This window comes from Poecilia latipinna, unplaced genomic scaffold, assembly GCF_001443285.1.
Source record: "Poecilia latipinna isolate Pla-1442-1.1 unplaced genomic scaffold, P_latipinna-1.0 Scaffold154, whole genome shotgun sequence".
Classification (NCBI taxonomy): Eukaryota; Metazoa; Chordata; class Actinopteri; order Cyprinodontiformes; family Poeciliidae; genus Poecilia; species Poecilia latipinna.
In genome coordinates, this window is record NW_015112770.1 from 428586 (window position 1) to 450388 (window position 21803).

General features: G+C 39.3%; 2 protein-coding genes across 4 annotated transcripts in view; one reads left to right on the forward strand and one right to left on the reverse strand.

The window, feature by feature from the left end:
- Window positions 1–7401, forward strand: part of slc66a2 (solute carrier family 66 member 2) — a 34571-nt gene extending 27170 nt beyond the window's left edge. For both annotated transcript variants that reach the window (XM_015029480.1, XM_015029481.1), the window contains one exon: window positions 6243–7401. In XM_015029480.1, the coding sequence (XP_014884966.1) occupies window positions 6243–6453 (211 nt within the window). In that variant the 3' untranslated portion in view covers window positions 6454–7401. The remainder of the gene's footprint in view (window positions 1–6242) is intronic.
- Window positions 7402–13010: 5609 nt separating this feature from the next.
- kcng2 (potassium voltage-gated channel, subfamily G, member 2) overlaps window positions 13011–21803 on the reverse strand; it is a 42461-nt gene continuing 33668 nt past the window's right edge. The window contains exons 3-4 of one of the 2 annotated variants that reach the window (XR_001424610.1): window positions 18691–19676; window positions 13011–13022 (exon numbers count right to left, since the gene is read on the reverse strand). Coding sequence is in view for 1 of the 2 variants with exons in the window: in XM_015029479.1 (XP_014884965.1) it covers window positions 18849–19676 (828 nt within the window). In the remaining variant the exon portion in view is untranslated. Of the gene's footprint in view, window positions 13023–18403; window positions 19677–21803 lie in introns of those variants that run through there. The other variant, XM_015029479.1, reaches the window with a different exon arrangement.

Here is a 21803-nt window from a genome sequence, read left to right on the forward strand (position 1 = left end):
AGAGTTATGGACCGGACGCTTTGGAGCGTCTGGTTAGGAAGCACATTACAAACCTTTGGTTGAAATGGCGCGTTAAATTCAAGTCTCCATTACAGACCAGAGAAAACTAAAGAGAATGCAACGTTGTGTTAATCCATTTGAGGAGCCGGTAGTTTATCTGGAGGAATTAAATGACGATGCAAAAGTTATTTAGACTGTAACATGCGCAGTCCGCTGCTCAACCACTGCGGACGCGGCTCCGCCGCTGCGAAGAATTAGAAACCGCTGGGATTAACTCATCCAGCGGATTTAACAAATGGAGCCTTCTTGGTGCAAGTTATCCAGGAGAGCGGCGCTCTGGAGGAGCTGCAGACGTAACATCTGTCCGTTTCGAAGAAGCAAAACCACGCAAAAAAAAAGAAAAAAAAATCCTGGTAAAAGCGCACACCGGACCGCACAGGGTAAAACACTCAGAGTTCAGTTGATCTGTTTGGATCAGACAGATCCAACTGACTGAATTAGCGCAGATTTTTCTGCAGATGGGAACCAGGAGGAAGTGCATTCAGACCCCACCGGGTGAAGTGATGCTAATTTAAGTGAAGTCGCTTAATTTAATTTATTAAAAGTTATTGGGGCCACAGTCAGTGGTTTTTGTCACTACGAGAAAATGTAGATGCATTTATCTGCTTAATGTGTGATGGGATCTGGATTCACGTTCAACTGGGTGAATATTAACTAAACCGCATAAAAATGTGGCTAAATAACCGATGTTAATGTGAGCCTGATAATAATAATAATGGATAATAATGGAAAGCAACATTTTCAAGTCTTGACCGGTCCGTGGTAATGAAACGGTTGGGGACCACTGACTTAAACTATACAACTGGAAATGATCACAATTAAGAAATGGGATTCGTCAGCAATTTGCTACTTCTTCAGCCAACATATTTTGCTTACAGGGTCAGTATGATGTATTTTCCTGGCATATAGTGCCATTTTATCAAATAGTGAAGCAACTATATTAACATCAGTTGTTGTAAAAATGCTGTATGCATAAAATATGACTTAAAAAAAATTTCCCTTCCTGATTAATGCCTTGAAATTGGGCCTCTGTCTCTTTAAGACACGCCTGGTCTTTCTGAAACTCTGCCTTCAGGAAGTCATCACAACATGGTTCCTCTATTAACCCTTTAACAACGTTTATACTAGCATTACACCAGTGGTTCTTAACCTGGGTTCAATCGAACCCCAGGGGTTCGATGAGTCGGTCTCAGGGGTTCGGTGGAGCCTCTGCCACGGAGGTAAAGACACACTGTGTAAAGTCGTGATGACGCGCCTCTTTCCATCACTTGCTGCAGAGGATCACGTTACATTGCTGAGCCAATCAGTGCTGCGAAGGAGCACTGATTGAAGGAGCTCCACTCTCAGCGTGAATTTTAACTTGTGTCTTTAATTACTTCAGCAAAACTCACCGTTTTTACCAAATTCTGTAGTTTTCGGTGTACTTCTAAATCTGCTCCTTAGTCGCATCTTTTCGGGGTTGGTACTGCCTCTAGTGGCGTGGGGGTGGTAACACAGCTAATATAATTACATTACTAAATCAGAAAACCGCAACGTATTTTGTGTGCCGGGGTTGAGGAGGGGGAAGGGGGTTGGAATAAGAAGGGTTTGGTAAATGCGCATATGCAACTGGGGGGTTCGGTTCCTCAAAAAAGGTTAAGAACCACTGCATTACACTGAGAAATAGCTAGTATAGTGATCTTTGCAGATGTACACTTTCACCAATTTTTGCTAATTGTTCCTGGCTAGTCTGAAGGAGCTGAGTGGATAAATCGTGGATGAGGGCTGCTCTGAGAAACTGCATCTCTGAGGAGGAGCTACGCCTGTTGGTTTGTCTTCTGTATTTTGGATTCCCATCCCTATTTCTGTCTCCTCGCTTTCCGACTGGCTACACGTAACATTCAGCAGGTTGCCTTCTTGTCTGTCTTTCGGAAAGACCACACACACTGCAATATTGGGCCAAGACAACTCGCCAAATATTAGATCAGACTAGTCCAATGTGCTTCGGAGAAGACTATATCACTCTTAGCACACCACACACAGAAGATCTCATAAGATTATCTTTAGAGCCGCCACAATAATCGGAGGGAGAAGGAAAAATTGTTTCAAAAATCGACATCAATATCTTGATGTGTGAATTAGACATAAGTCATCCTCTGCTGGAAGGTTTTATCCAGAGCACAATATGACAAATAAGTAGCCAGACATGAATTGATCAAATGCCAAACCAAACAGCAGGTACACGACGAAATAACTGAGAGAGCAGTGGGTGAGGGGATGTAGGTGCTGTTTCCACGGAGCTAACAAGCTCCATACCGAGAGATGGGAGCATGAGGGAGGTAGGTTAGGTAGGCAGAGGGAAAGAAAGAAGAAAAAGCAAGCAGGAATGAAGAGGCGGGGTGAATGGATGGAAGGGAAGGGAGACATGCTGTGGAGAGTAGGCTCATGATGAAAGGCCAGGCAAAAAAAATCTCCAGGATAGATTGCCAGTGGGAAAAGAGTTGGAGAGAAATGAGTGAGTCTGAAGAAAGTGGCAAGATTGGCAGAATCAGACGGTTGGGGTTACAGTCAGTCCAACTGTGAGGAGAGACGCTAGATTACTTCTTATCCCTCCTCTGGGTATGCTAAGAAGTTTATAGGAAGGCAGGAAATTTCCTGACACAAAGCTTACCTTTTTTATTATTATTATTATTATTATCAGCGGCTGTTAATAATAATAATAATAATAAGAAGAAGAAGAAGAAGAAGAAGAACTTCTCCCCGGAATGATTTATTTCAGGGCTTTCTATTAGACAATTAAAGGAAATCAGGGCAACACAAAAATTTAGTGACTGTGTACAATTTGATCAAAGGTTTTAGTGTTCATCTCATTCAGAAAACAGCTGAAGAAAAACCACTGCTGCTGACCACATGAGTTTTCACAGGACTTAGGCAAACGTACAAAATTTTGAATAAAATGGATGAAACAGCAGTGATATGAATGCATCCCAAAATTGATCATTTAGGATGGATTCACGCCAGCCCTGTTTAGTTTGCTTTAATCAAACTAGTTTGATTAATGGCTCGTGGTGAGTCCATTATTGAAGAGTGTTTGGCAGAAGATAAATTTTACAACCACTAAATTCCGATGCTACTCCAATTTTGTTTGGATTTTGTGAAGAAGGAAGTTGTTGTTCAGAGGTTTTTGTTCGTTTCCTTCAGTGTTTCTTGGTGCAGCGCCGCCATTTGATCAGGTTTTTCAAATGGTTCAAGTCATTTGACACAGTGCCGTGTAAAAGCAAACCGCACCAGCTGAAAATGTAGCGACTGTTGCAATCTTGGTCTCCAGTCTAACTAAGTCTACCTGACTCAGGTGTGAAAACAGACATAAAAAATCGACCCTCCCTGGATTTTAACCTGACCCAGAAATCCACCAGAAGTTTGCAGGACAAGAGAATACACAATGTTGGGTTCAAAATAAAAGTTATGGCATTTTAAAAATATTTTTGCAAAACTTTGCCAAGTAATCAGAAAATAATCCAGTCGAGGTTCTTCTAAAGAAAAAAAAAAGAAAAAACAGTGAAATGGCTCTTTATTGCAGCTCAAAATGAAACTGTAAAACAAATATGAACAACATGCCTCTAACAACAGTCTATGACTCAAAACGGGATACCTCAGGAACTTCTTCCTTTTTGTACAGCCTTATCTGAGCTCAACCCCATCAGGATCTATTGACGTTTTCTTTGGATTTGGTCAACATAATCTCCATTTATCTGCCTGATGGTTCTTTAAGTAAGTTTGCGCAGGTTGGAAAGTGACAGGGGCTTAGGAATTGTGGAGTCAGGTAATTGTTTAAACCTTTAGTTGGTGCTGGTACTGAAAGGGGATCCGTCAGGCTCTGTCTGATTCAAATCAGTAGGGGACATTGATTAAACGACCACGCTGTGCGCTCGCTCCGCAGTAATCACCCGCTGCAATTTGTAACCTCAAGAAAGTGAGAGATGCTACAAGCAGGTAAGAGAGGAGACAAACGACACAATCAGCCGTGGGGAGGTGCTGAGCTTGAGGGCCGATGGCGAGGCTAAATTAGGTTTTTAATCACTGGACACGAGTTTTAGCCAAGAGCATACGTCAAGTTGTGGTTTAATCACAGCTCTCTCTACCGGGCTACCCAGGCTCTCCGGAGACTCAGAACTCTGAGGCAGATACCTTTATGTCTGAGCAAATAAAGCTGGATCACGGGGGATAAACCAAGCCATTAAATTCTGACTCTGTGACACAAAGAAGTGTCCCTGCAAAGCTCATTCAAATAGCGCTGACCAAGCAGGGCGAAGAGCTTTGAAATGCCTCAGCATGCATTCATATTGTCGCAGGCAGGTTGCTTTAGGAAACACATCTGAGGACCGCAGACGATGATTTAGTCCTGCCTTTGTCAGCATGCAGCCGTGACTCAAACTGAAGTGTCTGTTCAAAGTACTTTAGCCAAACGGTGGAACACAAGTGAGTTCAGCAGAACTTTCAAATTGGTTCTGCAATATCTAGAGCTCACTTCTACAGAAGGTCCATTAAATGTATCCTTCTGTCGGCACAATGCGGTGAAGTTTAGATTAAATCTCCAATATACTTTGTTCAAATACAATAGCATCGCAGTACCAGAGCTCTTATGTACTCTGTCTTCAAAGCTGTTTTTAAGGAGAATTATAAGTGACTGTATTCACCCAATCCTCAGTGTCCAGTTTATCTCTCAAGTCCTACAGTCACGTTCAAACATGTTTTGTTTTACAAAACTAGATATTGCACTACTTTTGTAGTTTCTGCAGTATGTAGGAGAACCACTAAACCAGGGCATGCTGAAGAATAAAAATGGAACGTCACAGTGGAGTCTGGTTGCTGTTTATGCTGTTATTGATGTAGACGCCAGCATTTCTACTCTTCTTCACTGGTTCCATTTCTCTTTCCGCATCAATAGACGCCACTGCATTTCTGATAGAGAATGGAAGATGCTTGGATGAACTCTGTCCCACCAAATTACACGACTGTTCTGTTCTTCTGTAACAGTAAAAGTTTGTATTTTACCTACAAACGTGTCCTCCAGTTGCTTACATGGCTGTCAGTGTGTACTGAAAGCTCCTTTATGAGATTTATAGTCATAAATGTGCCACAGGATGTGGAGCTAATGGCCAACCAGAGCTCTGAGTATTACAATCATTATTTCAATTTCCTATTGCTTTTACTCTGCTCCAGTTGTTGTTTCCTTCACGGTTGAACTAATAACATTCCTCTGACTCTCCGTTCCCACTGTGATGAGGATTCATTCTCTGTTACTAAACTGAACTTGGACAAAACCAATCGAACATCGTAGAAAACCAGAACAGGAAAATAAACTGAGCTAGGGTTTCATTAAAAAGAAAAATGGAAAACATATATTTTGCGGGTGAAATTAAAACTGTTTCACCAAACATTTTTGTTCTCAAGTCAAAGACAAATATTTGAAAGTGAACAACTTTGTGTAATTTAAAATTATTCACCATGCATGGCTAAAAAATGTTCACAGTTTATAGTTGTAAACTGTGCATGATTATGAAGTGGAAAGAGGAAAATTGAACATTTTAGCTAATGAGACTTTCTGCTTTAATAATTAATTTTGTCACCCCAGCATTCAAGTTTAACATTTTAAACCAGAAGTTAAGAGGGAAACAACTTTTAGCACATCCTGCAGGCTAATCATAGTCAGTAGATTAAAAACTTGCTTTTAAAGGGGCAGTATTGTGTAAAAACTACTTTTTTGAGCTTTGCATCATGTTATAATGTTATTCCCTCTTGAAAAACATACCTGGAGAGTTGCTTTGATTCTTTTATGCATGTTGGAGAAATCCTTTAATCTCTATGGCAAACATTCAGTTGTGGAAATGCTGATTATACGCTGCTTCTCAGTGTAACGCTGGTAAAAACATTGTTAAACGTTGCTAAACATAGAGGAGCGCGATTGTGATGATTTCCTGAAGGCGGAGTTTCACAAAGAGCAGGAGCTTCTTAAAGAGACAGAGGCCCAATATCAAGGCATTAGATTAAAAAGTCAAACTTTTTTCAAGTAATATTTGATATATATAGCAACTGAAGGTACAAAACACATAACATTGTCCCTTTAAGGTCTTTTAGATGAGGGATTTCTACTACAATACTTGCCACATTTGACCACACCTTCTCTTTGTCTTCCTTTTAAGCATCAAGATGGTGCTGATGTGGACCAGTGGCGACACCTTCAAAACGGGCTACTTCCTGCTCACAGAGGCCCCCGTGCAGTTCTGGACGTGCGGCCTACTGCAGGTGTTTGTGGACGTCGCCATCCTGTTCCAGGTCTACTACTACAGCCGCTACCCGCAGAAACCCGTGTCCCACACCGTCTCCCACACCACCAGTGCCAAAGCTCTCTGAGGTGCTGCTACGTGTCCCGAGGAAACTCCGAAAGACGAGCAGCGAGAAACGGGGGGTGGAGGGGGATGCCCAAACACACGCACCGAAGGAGTTACTGCTTCTGCACCTCGGCGGTCGCAGCAATACCTTGAGGAACGCTCAACGATCATGAAGACTTCTTTCTTTCCCGGCGCTGAAAATGCACGCATCATGCAATCGCACCCCACTCAACAAATCAGCATGTGCATGTGGAGGATTTTCATTAATTTTATATCCTTTTTTTGTTTGTTTGCAAAAGCAAAAGCGCAACGTATGAAAACTATAGATATATTCGGAGCTCAGAGGAATGTGGATGAGATTTTGGTGTCCACACATGCTGATGAATGTTGCACGGAACCTCTGCCTTAAGACTCAACCACGGCTCAATGCATTACCAGCAATCCAAGTGTTGTGTTCAAAACCTGTAGGAATCCACATTACTGAATGTACAAACGGGCATGTCTGGTCTAGTTGGACAGAAGTTCAAAATCATTGTTTTGTTTTCTTTTGGGTCTTTTAGTTTTTTAAACATAAAACCAAATCAAGAAGGAATTCTCTGAGAATTTTTTTCTCGGACTCTTTATGATGTTACACTGGGCTGAAAATGCATCACTTAGAAAATTTAAAAAAAACATTTGTGGCCTTGAGACAGAGATAAGAAACTGAAGCTCCTTATGGCAGCAATATATGTTTTCTATCAGCCATTGATTGCATTTTTTATATTGTTATTATTATTATTACTCTGATGCCACAGATTTCAGCCTCAGCTTTGCTTTTCCCAGAAAGTGTTTGTTTCCACTCGACTGCTGGGTTGTGACATCAGAAGCTGGGCTAATTTGGGTTACTGACTTTGTGTTCATTGTTGAAGCTAAAAAGTGTCTCGTATATGTAAAATAAAAAATACAGTGCAGTTTTCCGGACGCCCTCCTAATGGAGCCAGTTAGATTTTCTGTACATTCAGACTTTGCTCCTGATTCGTTGCTGTGGACAGATTACAAAAATGTAACCAAATTAATGTAGTATTTAATAATCCACATATGATCCCGTCCATATTTTCTGAGTGAGACATGATGTATCGCTGTTTCTTCTGTTCTATTTCTTCCCCTCAAATTTAAATCTTTCAAATCGTCAAACAAATTTTAATACAAAACTGAAAGATTTCATTTATGAAAAGGAGGAAAAGTGACCACACCAGGTTGGTTCTATGTGAAAATGACATGGACACCAGCCTGACCCATGTCCGATTGGTCCTTATGTAGAACCTACTTGACAACATGAAGCAGGCTAAAAGATCTCAAGAAGCTACACATCATATTTGAAATCAAATTGGAATAAATGTGATTATATTCATCAGTTTGGAAACAAACCTCTTTAGAAGTTTGTTTTTAGATTCTATACTAGAGTACAGAGAAACAGAAAACACACCAAGTCCACCTCTGAAAGCTTGTAGAGTGGTCTAGTCAAAGTCTTGATTTTAAGATGCCATTATATGATCCTAGTTAGTCATTTCATGCTCATAAACCCTCCTAAGTGACTGTATTGACTGTACAGAGTGGGTTAAAAATTCTCTGCAGTAAAATACTTATTTCCAGTTACTGATTGTTTAGATTTTCACATGGAGTCAGTTTGGTTTGGATATAATTTTCTTTCTTGTGTTGCCTTTTGCATTCATTTTTATTTGGTTGTGTTTTGTTGCGTGTTTGATAAACTGAAACAAAAACCAAAAACAGAAGAAATCTGAAAATGGAAAAATTCTTTATGCCAGACTTTTTTTTTTTTTTTAAGTATTTCAAAATTTCAATCGCACTGAATACTTTGATCCAGTCCAGGACTTTCTCAGCCTTCAGTCACGCTGGGAATTTAGATCAACAAATCTTAAATGGACAAAACCACTTTTGTCTACTTAAGAACTCTTTGTTCTTTTCTTTCATGGATTCATTTATAATTTCACTTTTACAAACTTTGCATTCTGTATGAGTCTGTCCTAAAAGCCATGTAACAGACTGAAAGTGCTTTGTTTTGTTGGTGATTGAAAACGGTGTTATGTAAGTCTAAATGTGAGAAAACCATTCACCCGTTTGATGCTGCCGTGTTGTGTACGGAGCGGGTCCAGTCCAATGAAAGGTATAAAATTTAAACTGTGCTACTGTGTCAGAATGGGGTATGTTGCTCCGGCCATTGTCACTGTCTTATTTTTTTTTACTTTTTCCACAATATTATTATATACTGCTCAAAAAAATAAAGGGAACATTTCACTTTAATTTTGTGTGCGGTTCCAAATCCAGGCCTCCATTGGTTAATAAATTTGATTTCCATTGATGATTTTTGTGTGATTTTGTTGTCAGCACATTCAACTTTGTACAGAACAAAGTATTCAATGAGAATATTTCATTCATTCAGATCTAGGATGTGTTATTTGAGTGTTCCCTTTATTTTTTTGAGCAGTGTATTATCAACTAAGTATTTTGTCTTGAAAGTTTAATGCCGAGATCCCTACGAGTTCAAACTGTGTTTTCTGCCATATTAATTAGAAAAGTAGGTTGGGCTGCTGTCAGTTGAGTTGCTCCATGTATTTTGTATTAAAACATGAGGGAATCTTCATCGGCGCAGACAGAGAATTTGCATAAAGTTTCATGAGATTAGAGGTAAAAAAAAAATAAGCATTTGTTACCAAAGCTGTAGCTATGTTTTGTTTATGCTGCAGTGATATTGCATTTTGAATTCGGGGCCTGTTAGAAAACTTTGACTCTACATTCATAGCTTGAAGAGACATTCCAATTGATATTCTTCAACTTGGATCTTGGAAATTCAAAATCTATCGACTTATTGGACGGGTTTGACATACTGAAGCTAATAGATCTAAGATTAAAAGTAACACTATCTCAGCAATAACACAAATCTAAAGCAACGATGTGTCGTATGATTTCACTGCTGTTAAAAAAGCAATCTGCCAACAAGCTCAGAGTTTGCCAACTGTAGTTTTAAAATGCCAAAGTATGTTTTTCTTTGCAACCTGAAATACTTCCCAACAGGTGTGTTTTTTTGTTTGGTTTGTAATTTTTTTTCTTTAATTATGTAAAACACCTTGAAATGCCCTGCTGCTGAAATGTGCTATACAAATAAAATTTGATTGATTAATTGATAAATGAACAAACTTCAGCGTAGAAAACCATTTTCTCAGTTGGCTGGCCAACAATGCTTAGCAACAGATCAGTACTACATCACTACTGTATGTTCCACGTTTTTGTGGCATTTCATGGACAATAAAGAGCAGAAATGACAAGAATAAGAAAAATGTGGTTGATTTTAACATCATTTTTCACTGGACCAAATCTGTTTACACAGCATTCTTCTACTAAAGAGATTATGTAGCCGTTTCTCTAACTAGCTAGCAACACATTGGCTACTTTCTGTCTTACAGTTCTCTCTTTGTGCTCTGAAGTTGGATTGTCTTTTTGAGGTACAAGGCAAAAATACAATTAGTATTTCTGCTAGTCAAGCTGAAATATAGCTTGACTAGCAGCTTTATTTGCTTTCCAACATAGCTGTGTGTATGTAAAATGCAGTGAAGATGCTGATGCTAAGCTATTTATTAGCTCTTCTGTTCTATGTGTTTTAACACTCAAATAAAGAGACAAACATTATTCATCAGCGCATAGCTAGTAGTAGTTTTCAGTACAACAATCCCTTGTTTTTATTCTAGCTAGAAGCTAGTTAGTAAACTAGCTTTCCTAATTAGAAAAAACTAGTTTTCTAATAGAGGCTAGCTTCTAACTTTCGTCGTAGCTAGGAGCTAGTAAGAAAACAACAGAATACTCCTAACTTGGGAGACATATCCAACACAGCATCAAGCTAATGACTTAGCTAGAAAATTAGCATTAGCTCTGTAGCTCTGTTAGCATAATTATGCTTTAGTGAACTTGATGACTTTGTCCTTTTTTGATGTTGATACACATTACAACATAACATATGTTGTAGAAGATGACTTTATTCATAGCATACATTTTACAGGAATAAAAAAGAAATTATTGAAAAGTGAAGTGACTAAATGGGATTATGGGAAAAAAAACTCTTTTGGATTAAAAAGCATATTAATAAAAATTAAAATGGCCTGTTGGTAGATTAGACTCTCTATAGTGACATATTAATGATTATAAGAGCACAGTGATTACTGTAATACTGCTTGGCAATGATAATATCACATTGGTAATGTTATGCTACAGAGATTCAGCTTCCATGTTTTTAAAATACAATTATTTATGATAAATGATTACCAAAGCTTGAGTTGTTATAAAATGTTACTATTTTTGTATTATATCAGCCTTCAATGTGTTCAGCAAAAACTGCATGTTTTCCTCTGTCAGTGATCATCACTGTTGTTTACTTCAAAACTATGAGCATCATTTCATATCCTCCTCCATGGATCCATGTTACAGCATATTGTAACATGTTACAGCATATTGATCTGGGCAGGCTGTGCTCATTGTTGGCCAAATGAAAATAATTTCCTTTTTAGGGACCGACTGGGGAGCACTGGTTTTAAGTTTCTTCTCTGTGTATTTTAGAGGAGGAGCACTGACTGTCAGCCCTTCAGTGAGACCTGATTCTGTCCTCTTTTGCAGCAGAAACTTCTCTGTTTCCACACGGTCTGGCAAAACGCTGCTCTGAATATTTTTAGGAGGTAGAAACAGAAAAAGGAAATAAAAAAAAGGTCCTCCTTGAGTGACTCTGTGGCAGGAGCTGAAGTGTACATTTTATTTACAACTATTTTATTACATGCTTTTTGTACTATCTTCTAATGCCAATGTAAAGCGGTGAACAGCTGTTATTTAAAGTCTGTCGTTTGGATCAGATCAAGTTGAGCTCAGAATGGGACGGTTTTTGACTGTTTTCTGTTTTCTCTCTAAACCTGGAAACCATTGGCTTTTTTCTTCTTTTTTTTGTATGTACCAAAAATATCAGTACCAACTGTTTGTTTTTTATTGATCCTCCTACTGTTGCTTCTTTTTTCTATGAAACTCTCGGTCCAGTTCGACAGCTCACGGACTCTCTGGCCTGTTTACACAGTGTTATCAAATGAACTGTGGCATTACCACCCAATAAAGACACTGCTGAACCTTGACATTATTTTTTTCCCCTCAACATGACGGATATGCTTTTTTTTGTTTTGTTTGTTTTTTTCCTACCAGACATGCACAGTTACTCTGGGAACCATCAGCTGTCAAAGGTGGAAGGAGCCCAGAGCTGGGGTCCTTCTCTGGGCATCTGAACGGTGAGCAGCACAGAAATGAAAATGAACAGAGCAGAGACGATAACAGGAAAATAACACAGTGGAGTCCCCAGACATAAAAGGAGTTTGAAAGGACATTTTCCATATAAAGAGACAATTTTTTGAATATAATGAATTCATTTCAAAACTTTCAGGGCTCCATTTACCAAGATGCATTGGCTCTTTATGCGAGCACACATTAACTTCTCAGTCTGACTGCATTATTCTGTCAGTTATTTAATGTAAAAAAAGAAAAAAGTGTCAGTCAAAAACTGTCTATGACTGACATAAAAGTGAAGGAGAAACTAAATTACAGGCTGAGAAGGGAAAATTCATAAAAAATAAAATTCATAAACTAGTTCTGATCAATCTGCTCTTCAGTGCCATGTTTGTGATGAAACCAGGTCAGCGTGCCTCTTCTGTCTCATTACTGATTTGAAGAGCTGAAACGATTAATCCAATTCATTTGATTAATTGTGATAATTCGATTAATTAATTGTCAACTAATATAATCGATGAATCGTTTGTAGCGAAGTGTTTTTTGCCTTATTTGAAACTGAAATTTTTCTTTCATTTTTTTGCCTCCTGTTTCTTAAAAGGATGTTTTGTTTTTTTTGGAATCCGTGGTTGTTGGTTTTTTGGATCAGTTTTCTCTCAGGTCGTCTCCTGTTGGCAGCTTTTATTTACTGAAGTCATAAAATCACTATTCCTTACAGTGGAGGGCAAGTAGGAAAAGGAAATTACTTTAAATCTCCGTCTGTCAGAGCAGCAGGTATAAACTGGAGCTGCACACAGTCGGCAGAAACGATCTCCTGACGTTTGGCTCTTTCTTTCTCAATCAGTTACAAAATGACCTGAACCCCTTTGTGAGGGGACAGATGGTTCTGATGTTATCTTTGACTTGGCTTGCTTCAAATATTTAAGGCTCAGTCTGGGTCCATGCGGTTGAATTATTTAGAAGCTGCATGTGAGGGTTTGCTCCGATGTTCACATGCCACCAACATCATGTCAGGAGAAAACGAACATCGCCCAAGATGGAACCCAATCCTGAGCAATCCTGGAGGAACACGAGATTTTCTTATTTGCTATTTTAATGAGCACAATTCATTATTATCCTTCCACTTCAACCACTTTGTGTTGGTCTGTCACATAAAATCCTGATCAAATTTATTTACTGTTGTATCAAGTAAGGGTGCACTGAGCGCACTTTTCTGGAAAACAGCTGATTACCAACCTTTAAAAAAACCTGACCTGATGGTAGCACGTTTTGTCTGAAATGTTGCTAAATATCAAAGAAAGTTGCTGAGTTGGCAGCAGTGGAGTGACTGTTGTTAAGTGCTAATGTCCAGACATGACCTGGTGGGCTGGTCTGTCATCAAAACCTCTTACTGGAGAGTAGAAGAAGACCGTGGTTGATTTTTAGACCTTTGCTGAAGTAGAAAAGATCAGCTTCACATGTATCGGTCGATCACCGATACCCCAAAGTGAAGACATAGACAAAGAGTTTATTGTCATTTAATTGTATGTTTAAAAATGTACTAATTAAAAGAAATGTCATTGCAAGGCTCCAGTAATAATAAATAAATAAGTGATAATAAAAGTATTAAGGAAATCGGCCCCGATAAATCGTCTGGCTGATAAATTGGTGCAGCCCTCGTATGAAGACCTTCATGGGACAGAATGAGCAAGAAAATGTATTTAATAACCTGGATGCTCTGAAATCGTCTTCAAACGACTCGGCTCATGTAGTCGAGTGTTTATGTAGCTTAATAAAATAAAACCTTTTTATCTGCTACATCTGTGATGCTGGATGATCAAATTTACTCCCAGCAACTTTTCACATGAAACGCTTGTATAAAGCAGAGATGCTGGTAGCAAATGGGAGGAGGTCATTGAAGGCCGTTCTGTGACCTGGCGAACTCCTCATCCTCCTCTTCCTCTGAACTGTTGAGACGTTTCTGACAGAAACACACACGGCCTGACAGCACGGAGGTCTCACTCTGGTCGGAAAGTCATGCAATAATCCCGCCACTGTTATGTTTATGACTTATAAAAATCCAGGAGACAGAATTTATTCATTATTGATGACGTTCGCTTTAAAAGAAGCATGAAGCTTGTGCCGATTTCAGAAGCTCATAATGGAGAAGTACGGCGCGTAATCTCCTGACAGTTTGAGTGCAACCTTGTGTATAATACATTGTTAAATCAGAGCCCCATTCACACAGCAATGTGTTTATTATAGTCTTTATTACATTTTCCAATAGAAAAAAAAAACGCACACAACTGTTCCTCAGGCTGTGGATTTATGATGCAAACTGCAAATTCATTTCAGTTTAATGTTCGTTCCAACACCTCCTCATCCCAGCTTAAAACGATTCGTATTGTACAGAACAGTTTCTGGAGGATAATAATGTGTTCAAGCTATGTTCTTTTTGGTCCTGCGTTTAATCCGGAGATTCAGTCTGCAAGTGAAACATGTTTGGGGTTTTTTTCGGTGCTTTGGACAGTTTCACCATCAACAGTTTTTGGAGAGGTTTCATTTCTGTTATGCATTCGCTCAAAGTTGAAGACGCTTTACACTGGAGATTTATGTGAAGAAATGATGATTCTGGGAATTACTTTGAATCTTTGAGTCGGTTTTAGACAGCAGAGCACTTTGATTCACAGGCTGCAATATAAACTGTCAGCCACTTGCAAAGCAAAACATTTACAAGTCAGTTTGTCAGACTGATATGAACCTATATATATAAAATCCCACATATAAACGGGTTAAAAACATAAATAAAGAAAAGTTACCATAATAGAAAAGCTATATAATAATAATAATTATTATTATTGTTATTATTATCTGGGGAGGAAAAAAAATCAAAGATTTAGACAAATGAGTTTTCTAGTCTCAACCAGGAAAGAGCTCCCCTGGTGGGCAGGACAGTTACTGCAAGATAAGAGGTCAAGCTTGTATTTTGTAAGTGGGGTTCTGTCAGGAGATCATCAGTAGTCAGTATGTTACTCTTTTACCATAATCACTTTGATGGTTTTTCTATGTGAATGTCAAGGTTTTTCACTGATGTCACTGTTGGATGAAATTATTTTGTTGTGATCTGTTGTCTCACAGCAAGTAAGTCTGAATTATGTCTGGTGTCCCAAGTTGAGTTTGCATGGTCCACCTGTTCAGGTGTGGGTTCAAAAATCAATTGTCAATAAAAATTCAAACTATCCCTTAAAGCGAATCAATAAAAAAAAATATTTCTTATAAACACGTCTGTAAGTAAGTCGTTGCTGTTCAAATTCAAGTAAACATTTAAGATAATTATTTATACTTATTTTGGTGAACTATAAAGTTTTCTATGTTGCCCATCTGATGCAGAATTGGACAAAGGATCAAAGAAAGTCATAGCTGATAATATCATGTTTAATTAGTCTAAAAACAAGTCACCAGGAAGAATCTGTTCCTGTTGTTTTCTGCCATTATAAAAATGTTTCCATTATAACAGGTTGTATAGTCCACCACTCTGTTTTTATTTACAAGTAGCAAAATGAATAAAAATTGTATAACACAAAAACCTATTGGTGAGCATTCCCAAAATGCTGCAAAATTAGCTGTCCATATTATATGTTAGCATGTTTAAAGGGTATTGCATTCTTAAAATATTTATGCTGCTGCTTTCTTCTTCTTCTTTTTTTCTTTTAAAAAGGGAAGAAACCTCTATTTTTATTTTTATTTACTATTCTGGTCAATTTGGTGGCGCCAAACAAACAGCAGATACAACAACAAAAAAAGGGTCAGATCAAAACATCAATCAACTTTGTTACATTTTCGCCCTGAAGAAGCCATGTTGAAAACATAACATGTATGAGCAGAACCGAGTCACTCAGCAGTAAAAACAGCAGCCATGCCAGTCGAATATGAAGCCCTTTAAACTCTCTGGCTCATGTTTGAGATCTGATGATGCTAAATTAAAAAGTAGCAGGTGGGTTTATATGAATGTCTTTAAAGAATGTCAGAGCAAACAGAATATCTAAACTTTTATTATATTATATTTGATCTTCCTTCAGCCATACTCAAATTTGTTTACATCATACTTTACTCCCATTCCTGAAGACGCTAACAGCTCCTCTGATATTTAGCTAGTTGCAAACATGCTATGAAATATTTTGTTGTGAATTTTGTATTAGAAGAGTAAACTAGTTAGTTGTTAGGTCAGAGCTCAGTGAAGTTTTCTCCACATGAAAACAATATCGTACCAAGAAGGTTTGACATGCCATTAGAGAAGTGGCAACGTGGCTAATCAATGTTAGCATAAATACTCTCAGTGTCGTAACAGGATTTGGTGAAACATGAAATAGGCGCAAGTTGATTTAGAGGAAATGTGCTGGATATATTATGCATCATGCAGCTGGAGAGGTAAAAACAAACAAGTGGGGGAATAATTAGCTTAGCTTTGAGTTTTTTAAGGGCTACCACCACTCAACTGAAAGGCCAGCGTTATATTAACTCTAAAACTGAACAATGTTTGATTAAAATTAGGCACACAGAAAAATAACTTCAGGCTGACTTTTACAGTCTGACAGTAAGTTTATCGTAAATGTAAGAATTCTTTTGCGATTTCAGCAAATCCGAACAGTTTTCAAAAAAAAAAAAAGTTTTTCTTTTATAAAAAAAAACAGTTGACTACCTGTAATATACAGATGTTTAAAGCAAACAGAAAATGACTCGAGTTTATCAAGTAGATGATTTCTAGAAGCATCTAAAAGCTGTATTTTATTCAGGAGCGTCAAAATGAAGAGGGATGAATAAAAACGCGATAGGATTTCCACTTATTTATGTAGAATTTTCCTTCCGCTTTTTAATAATGCTCTACGTTTTGTGTGTCAGTCAAATAAAATCCCCCAAAAATGCATCACAGTTTGCATTTTGTAACACGGTTACAGGTTCAAGGGGTGTAAATATTTTTGGAAACTCTAATTTTTAAAAATGATTATTTTAATAAACACCCTCAGGCACTTATAAACCGTGCTGATTAATGTAATAAAATATAATTTGGTTTATCTGTCGAGATTACATTTTGAAAATGTCACGTTGCAGATTTGACTGCTTGGTGGCTGGGATGTAATTAACTCAGTCAGAACTTTATGAGAACGCTGCAGTGGACGTGACCTGATTCCTGTACCTACTAAACAACGTCTGTCTTTGCTGTCAGTTCTATATAATAAATTACATTTTTTTAACACCACTTTTTAGATCCATCCATTTTCTGAACACCCTTGTCCCTCAGTGGGGTCGGGAGGGTTGCTGGTGCCTATCTCCAGCTAACGTTCCGGGCGAGAGGCGGGGTACATCCTGGACAGGTTGCCAGTCTGTCGCAGGGCAACACAGACACACAACCATGTGCACACACACACACACACCTAGGGGCAATTTAGACAGACCAATTAACCTAACAGTCATGTTTTTTGGACTGTGGGAGGAAACCGGAGTACCCGGAGAAAACCCACGCATGCACAGGGAGAACATGCAAACTCCATGCAGAAAGACCGGGGCCGGGAATCGAACCCAGAACCTTCTTGCTGCACGGCAACAGCTCTACCAACTGCACCACTGTGCAGCCTCCACTTTTTAGATGTAAATTGTATTTCTTTGTTTTACGTGTGCATGATTTATTCCAACCTCGCCTCTAACAAGTGGTTTAGTCAAAGACCAAAATGAAAATGAAGATGTGAAGTCGAAACCAGATATTTACATACACTCTGTATGACATCAAATCAAACCAAATAAAATGTTTCTGTTTTCTCTGTGCCAGAATTATGAGAGGATTGTTTTAGACAATCATTTTCTTTAAAGCTGTCTCTCCATTCATATTTGGTATAATTTTTTTCTTGAAAGCTTCCTTCTTTTTCTTCCAAATGTCATCAATATGGCCAAACATACAGAAAATTTAAGAAGACCATCGAACGTGTCTCCAAATACAAAGGTCTATATGGATTTCTGAGTCCATCTGTAGACTCCAATCTGTCTGTTTTACTTTTCTTTTTTTATTTCAGAATCTTTCCGTTTGCCTTTGGTGTTGATACACACATTTTGCAGCAAAACACATTAATCTCTGGTACACATCCATCCATAAGTGTGTATCCAGGTAATTCAAATGGATTACAATCAGATGACATCATCTAAGGTTTTCTAATACTGTTCAAAGGATATTTCAGCAATTTTAACTGAGACTTTTCCTTGTTAGGGCGCCCCAAACAGCATTAGCTTCTAGATGGTGAACCACTAGAAGCTAATACTAAAGGAAATGTTGCAAAATAGTTAGAGAAGCATCAACTTTTAGAATGTTTATTTCTCACATTTATTCACTATTCTTCATAACAGGGCATTTCTTCTGTCTTGGTTTTATCAGAATCTTGTCCATTTCGTGCTTGTTAGCTATGCTAGCTTTGCTAGCTTAAGGAGCAAAGCAGCTTGACAAATTTGACTGGCAGCCAAACAGAAAGATACGCATGGAAACAACATTTCACTAAAATATTTTAACTTATATTTTATGATAACAAAAAACTATTACATTTTATGATTAAAACAAATTTTGATTAAAAAAATTATTCAATTCATTTTTATTCCTGTTTCAGTTTTCTGAAGAGCTGCAGGCGCCACCTGGTGGCCCCCACTTTAAAAAACACTCCTCCAAATGACTTAAAACTGGAAAAGTTTGTCTAAAAACTGGATGTATATACATATCTGGTTTCTGCTGTATGTATCTTCACATAATGCACAGCTGACAAATGAGCAACACCTTCATTTCAGAATAAAAACACCATGTGCGTTTCAGTCCAGGCTCTGAAGAACAGAATGTGATGCTGTGGTGTTAGATTTCCTCTTCACAAGCTTCCCGGCCATCAGTCTTATGTTGCTAAAGGTGTTTCATCTAGGATATTGTGCTGTTTCTTAATGTCACAGTAAGATTTGTGCAAAGAAAAAAAATATTTCTGCTGCTCCTTTGTAAACCTGGCGACCCGCAGATATAATCTGATGCACAGGGACGCCTGCAGTCAAAGCAGTGAAATCTCCCCCTTCTCTTCAGCTTCTCCAGAAAAGTCATTCGACCGTCAGCGTCTAAGTGTTCATTGACGCTCTAATCTCAGCCGCCCTCTGAGCAGCCATGGACTTCCTCCTCTGCGCCGCCGCAGCAGTGGCCTCCGCCATGCCACGGTAGCTGTCCGTCTCCTGCGAGTCCTCGCTGTTCTGCGACTTGGTGCTGTCCTGCGAGTCGGGCTTCTGCCTCAGCGCCCGGTTCTGTTCCTCCTTCAGCTCCACATAGGAGCGGGAGAAGGTGTGAAAGATGGAGGTGACGGGGAAGGCCATGAGCAGGATGCCGCTCAGGATGCTGCTGAGTGCCACCACCTGGCCCGGGATGCTCCTGGGGACCATGTCGCCGTAGCCGACCGTAGTCATGGAGATGACGGCCCACCAGTAGCTGCTGGGGATGCTGGTGAACTCCTGCTTGGCGCCCATCTCGCTCTCGGCGAGGAACACTAGTGGCGAGAAGAGGGCCATGGCCACGCAGAGGAAGAGCAGCAGCAGGCCGAACTCGCGCGTGCACCTCTTCACCGTCAGGCCCAGCGTCTGCAGGCCCAGCGAGTGGCGGGCCAGCCTCATCACGTAGAAGATCCGCAGGGCCCGCAGGACCCGGAGGACCAAGCCCACCTTCTCCAAGTAGTTGTTCCCCGAGCCCGCGGGCTTGCCCCCCACAGACAGAGAGTCCACGATCAGGGTGATGTAGTAGGGGAGGATGGCCACCACGTCGATGACGTTGAGCGGCGTGCGCAGGAACGTGCACTTGCTCTGAGTCTGAATAAAACGCAACAGGAACTCCAGGGAGAACCAGGCGACGCAGACCGTTTCCAGAACGAAGATGTTGTAGCACCTCTGGGAGCACTCACCCTGCAGACGGAGAGAGCAAAGGAAGACACACGTTAGGGTTCGACGTAAGGACATACACTGCTTTGTTAAAGTAGGTGCTAAGCAGAAAAAACGGGCTAGTCCAAGAACAGGTTAATGGTAAATGGGCACTTTATCAAATCCAGAGGACACTGAAGCACGTCACTCATTCACGCACACATTCACATGCAGATGGTTGTTAGCTACCATAAATAACATTTCCTAAAGCAGACATTAATCAAAAATGAGAAGTTGTCTTTTTCAAAAGATTACCTCTAAAATATATATTTTTTTAGCTGAAATAAAGAGAAAATGTCTCTTTGGACTGTAACAGGTCCAGAGCCTTGACATAACATGACTTAATGTTTTATTATATTATTTGCTTCTGAACTCATCAACAAGTGGTACAACAATAGATTCTTTCCATTGCCATCTGTAAAGGACAAATTTAGAGAATGCGACATGTTTCATGTCAGAAGCCAGATTTAAACGCCTCCACAGTTTTCTGCTGATGTTCATGATGCTGTTTGTTCACTAATGTCCTCTAACAACCCATGACGCCTTCACAGTACAGATGGATTTGTACAGACAGCTGTTCTTTACTTATTAAGAAAGTGACTTCTAAAAACAAGCTGATAAACTGGATTTTATTTAAGGGTAGTGTAGTAAAGAACATGACACATTATTTTTTTTTTTTCCTTTAGAAAAACCTGACCATGTATATTCCTTTGTGGTCTATCACATAATCCACATCAGATACACTTTACAGTAGCAACATGACAAATGGTGGGGAAAGAACCACAAGGCGTTTCCAAGCTTTTGATCCGATTCTTGAATTCATTCGTAGACAAAGAAGATTAAATGTCGCAACAAAGACGGGGAGCCGGTTCTCTCGCACAACAAAACGTGACACAGAAGGTGCTGAAAGATTCATGAAATGTAAAGCAAAAGGCTTTGATTGCCAAGTCTTGAAACCCGGCCTGACTCACACATCAAACCCGGGTGATCAAGAGGTGAGAGCTGGGAAAGGTGTAAGATGTGCAGATGTTGGAATTAACTGTCAAAGCAGCGCTTCCCTTTCCCCCCAGCTTAACGCTCTCTCCTCTTTGCGGCTACCGACTCTTTGAGTCGGTAGCCGCAAAGAACTACCGCAATGAACTACCGACTCGGCGTTCATGAATATCTGAGTTTATGATCATAAGGGATTTATTGTGCGTTACGTAAAAGTCACATTGCAGATTGAAAGTGAGCATATTTCTTTTGTCTCAATCATTAATCACATTAAAGGCTAAACTAATTTTTTTCCCCTGTTAATATTGATGGACTGGACTAAGATATGTGGAATCCGCTGAGCCGATGAAACTTCCTGTGATTCTGAAACGTCCTTAATCTTACAAACAGAGGCAGTTGTGACTCATACAGCTGCTTCTACAACAATTTTAAGCAAATTTGATTAATCCAAGAAGAATTCAAACACAAAACATTTGTGCAAATTCATTGGGGCACCAGCGTGAAATTTGGGCCAATGTTGTTTCCCAATGGCGTCTATTGTTTTGATACCTTACGGGAGAAAACTACCGGAAACAGACGGCAACAAGACGGAAATAAAGCTCAGTTGTTGATTTCTGTCCAGTTTTATTTCTCGGGCTGATAACGATACATATCGGCCGATAGCGATGTTAGTGCCAATATGTCGCGCATCCATAGAGCCTATGATGTGGTGTTAGGGCTTTTTAAAATATTACGACTTTATTCACATATTAGTTTGACTTTATTCTTGTATGACTTTATGACTTGTATTACTTTATTTTATTTTCGCAATTTTATGACTTCATTCCCATAATTTTTTTTCTTATATTTTTTAGTAGAATTGTGGCACCTATGAAGGAGTAGGTGCCATAGTTCTTGTTTAACCTGTTGTTCTCAGGTTGTCATTCACAATGACAGGGATGTCAAACTCCAGTCCTCAAGGGCCGCTGTCCTGCAGTGTTTAGATGTGCCACAGGTAAAAAACGGTGGAATGAAATGGCTTAATTACCTCCTCCCTATGTAGATCGGTTCTCCTGAGCCTTGCTAATGACCTAATTATTCTTTTCAGGTGTGGTGCAGCAGAGGCACATCTAAAAGTTG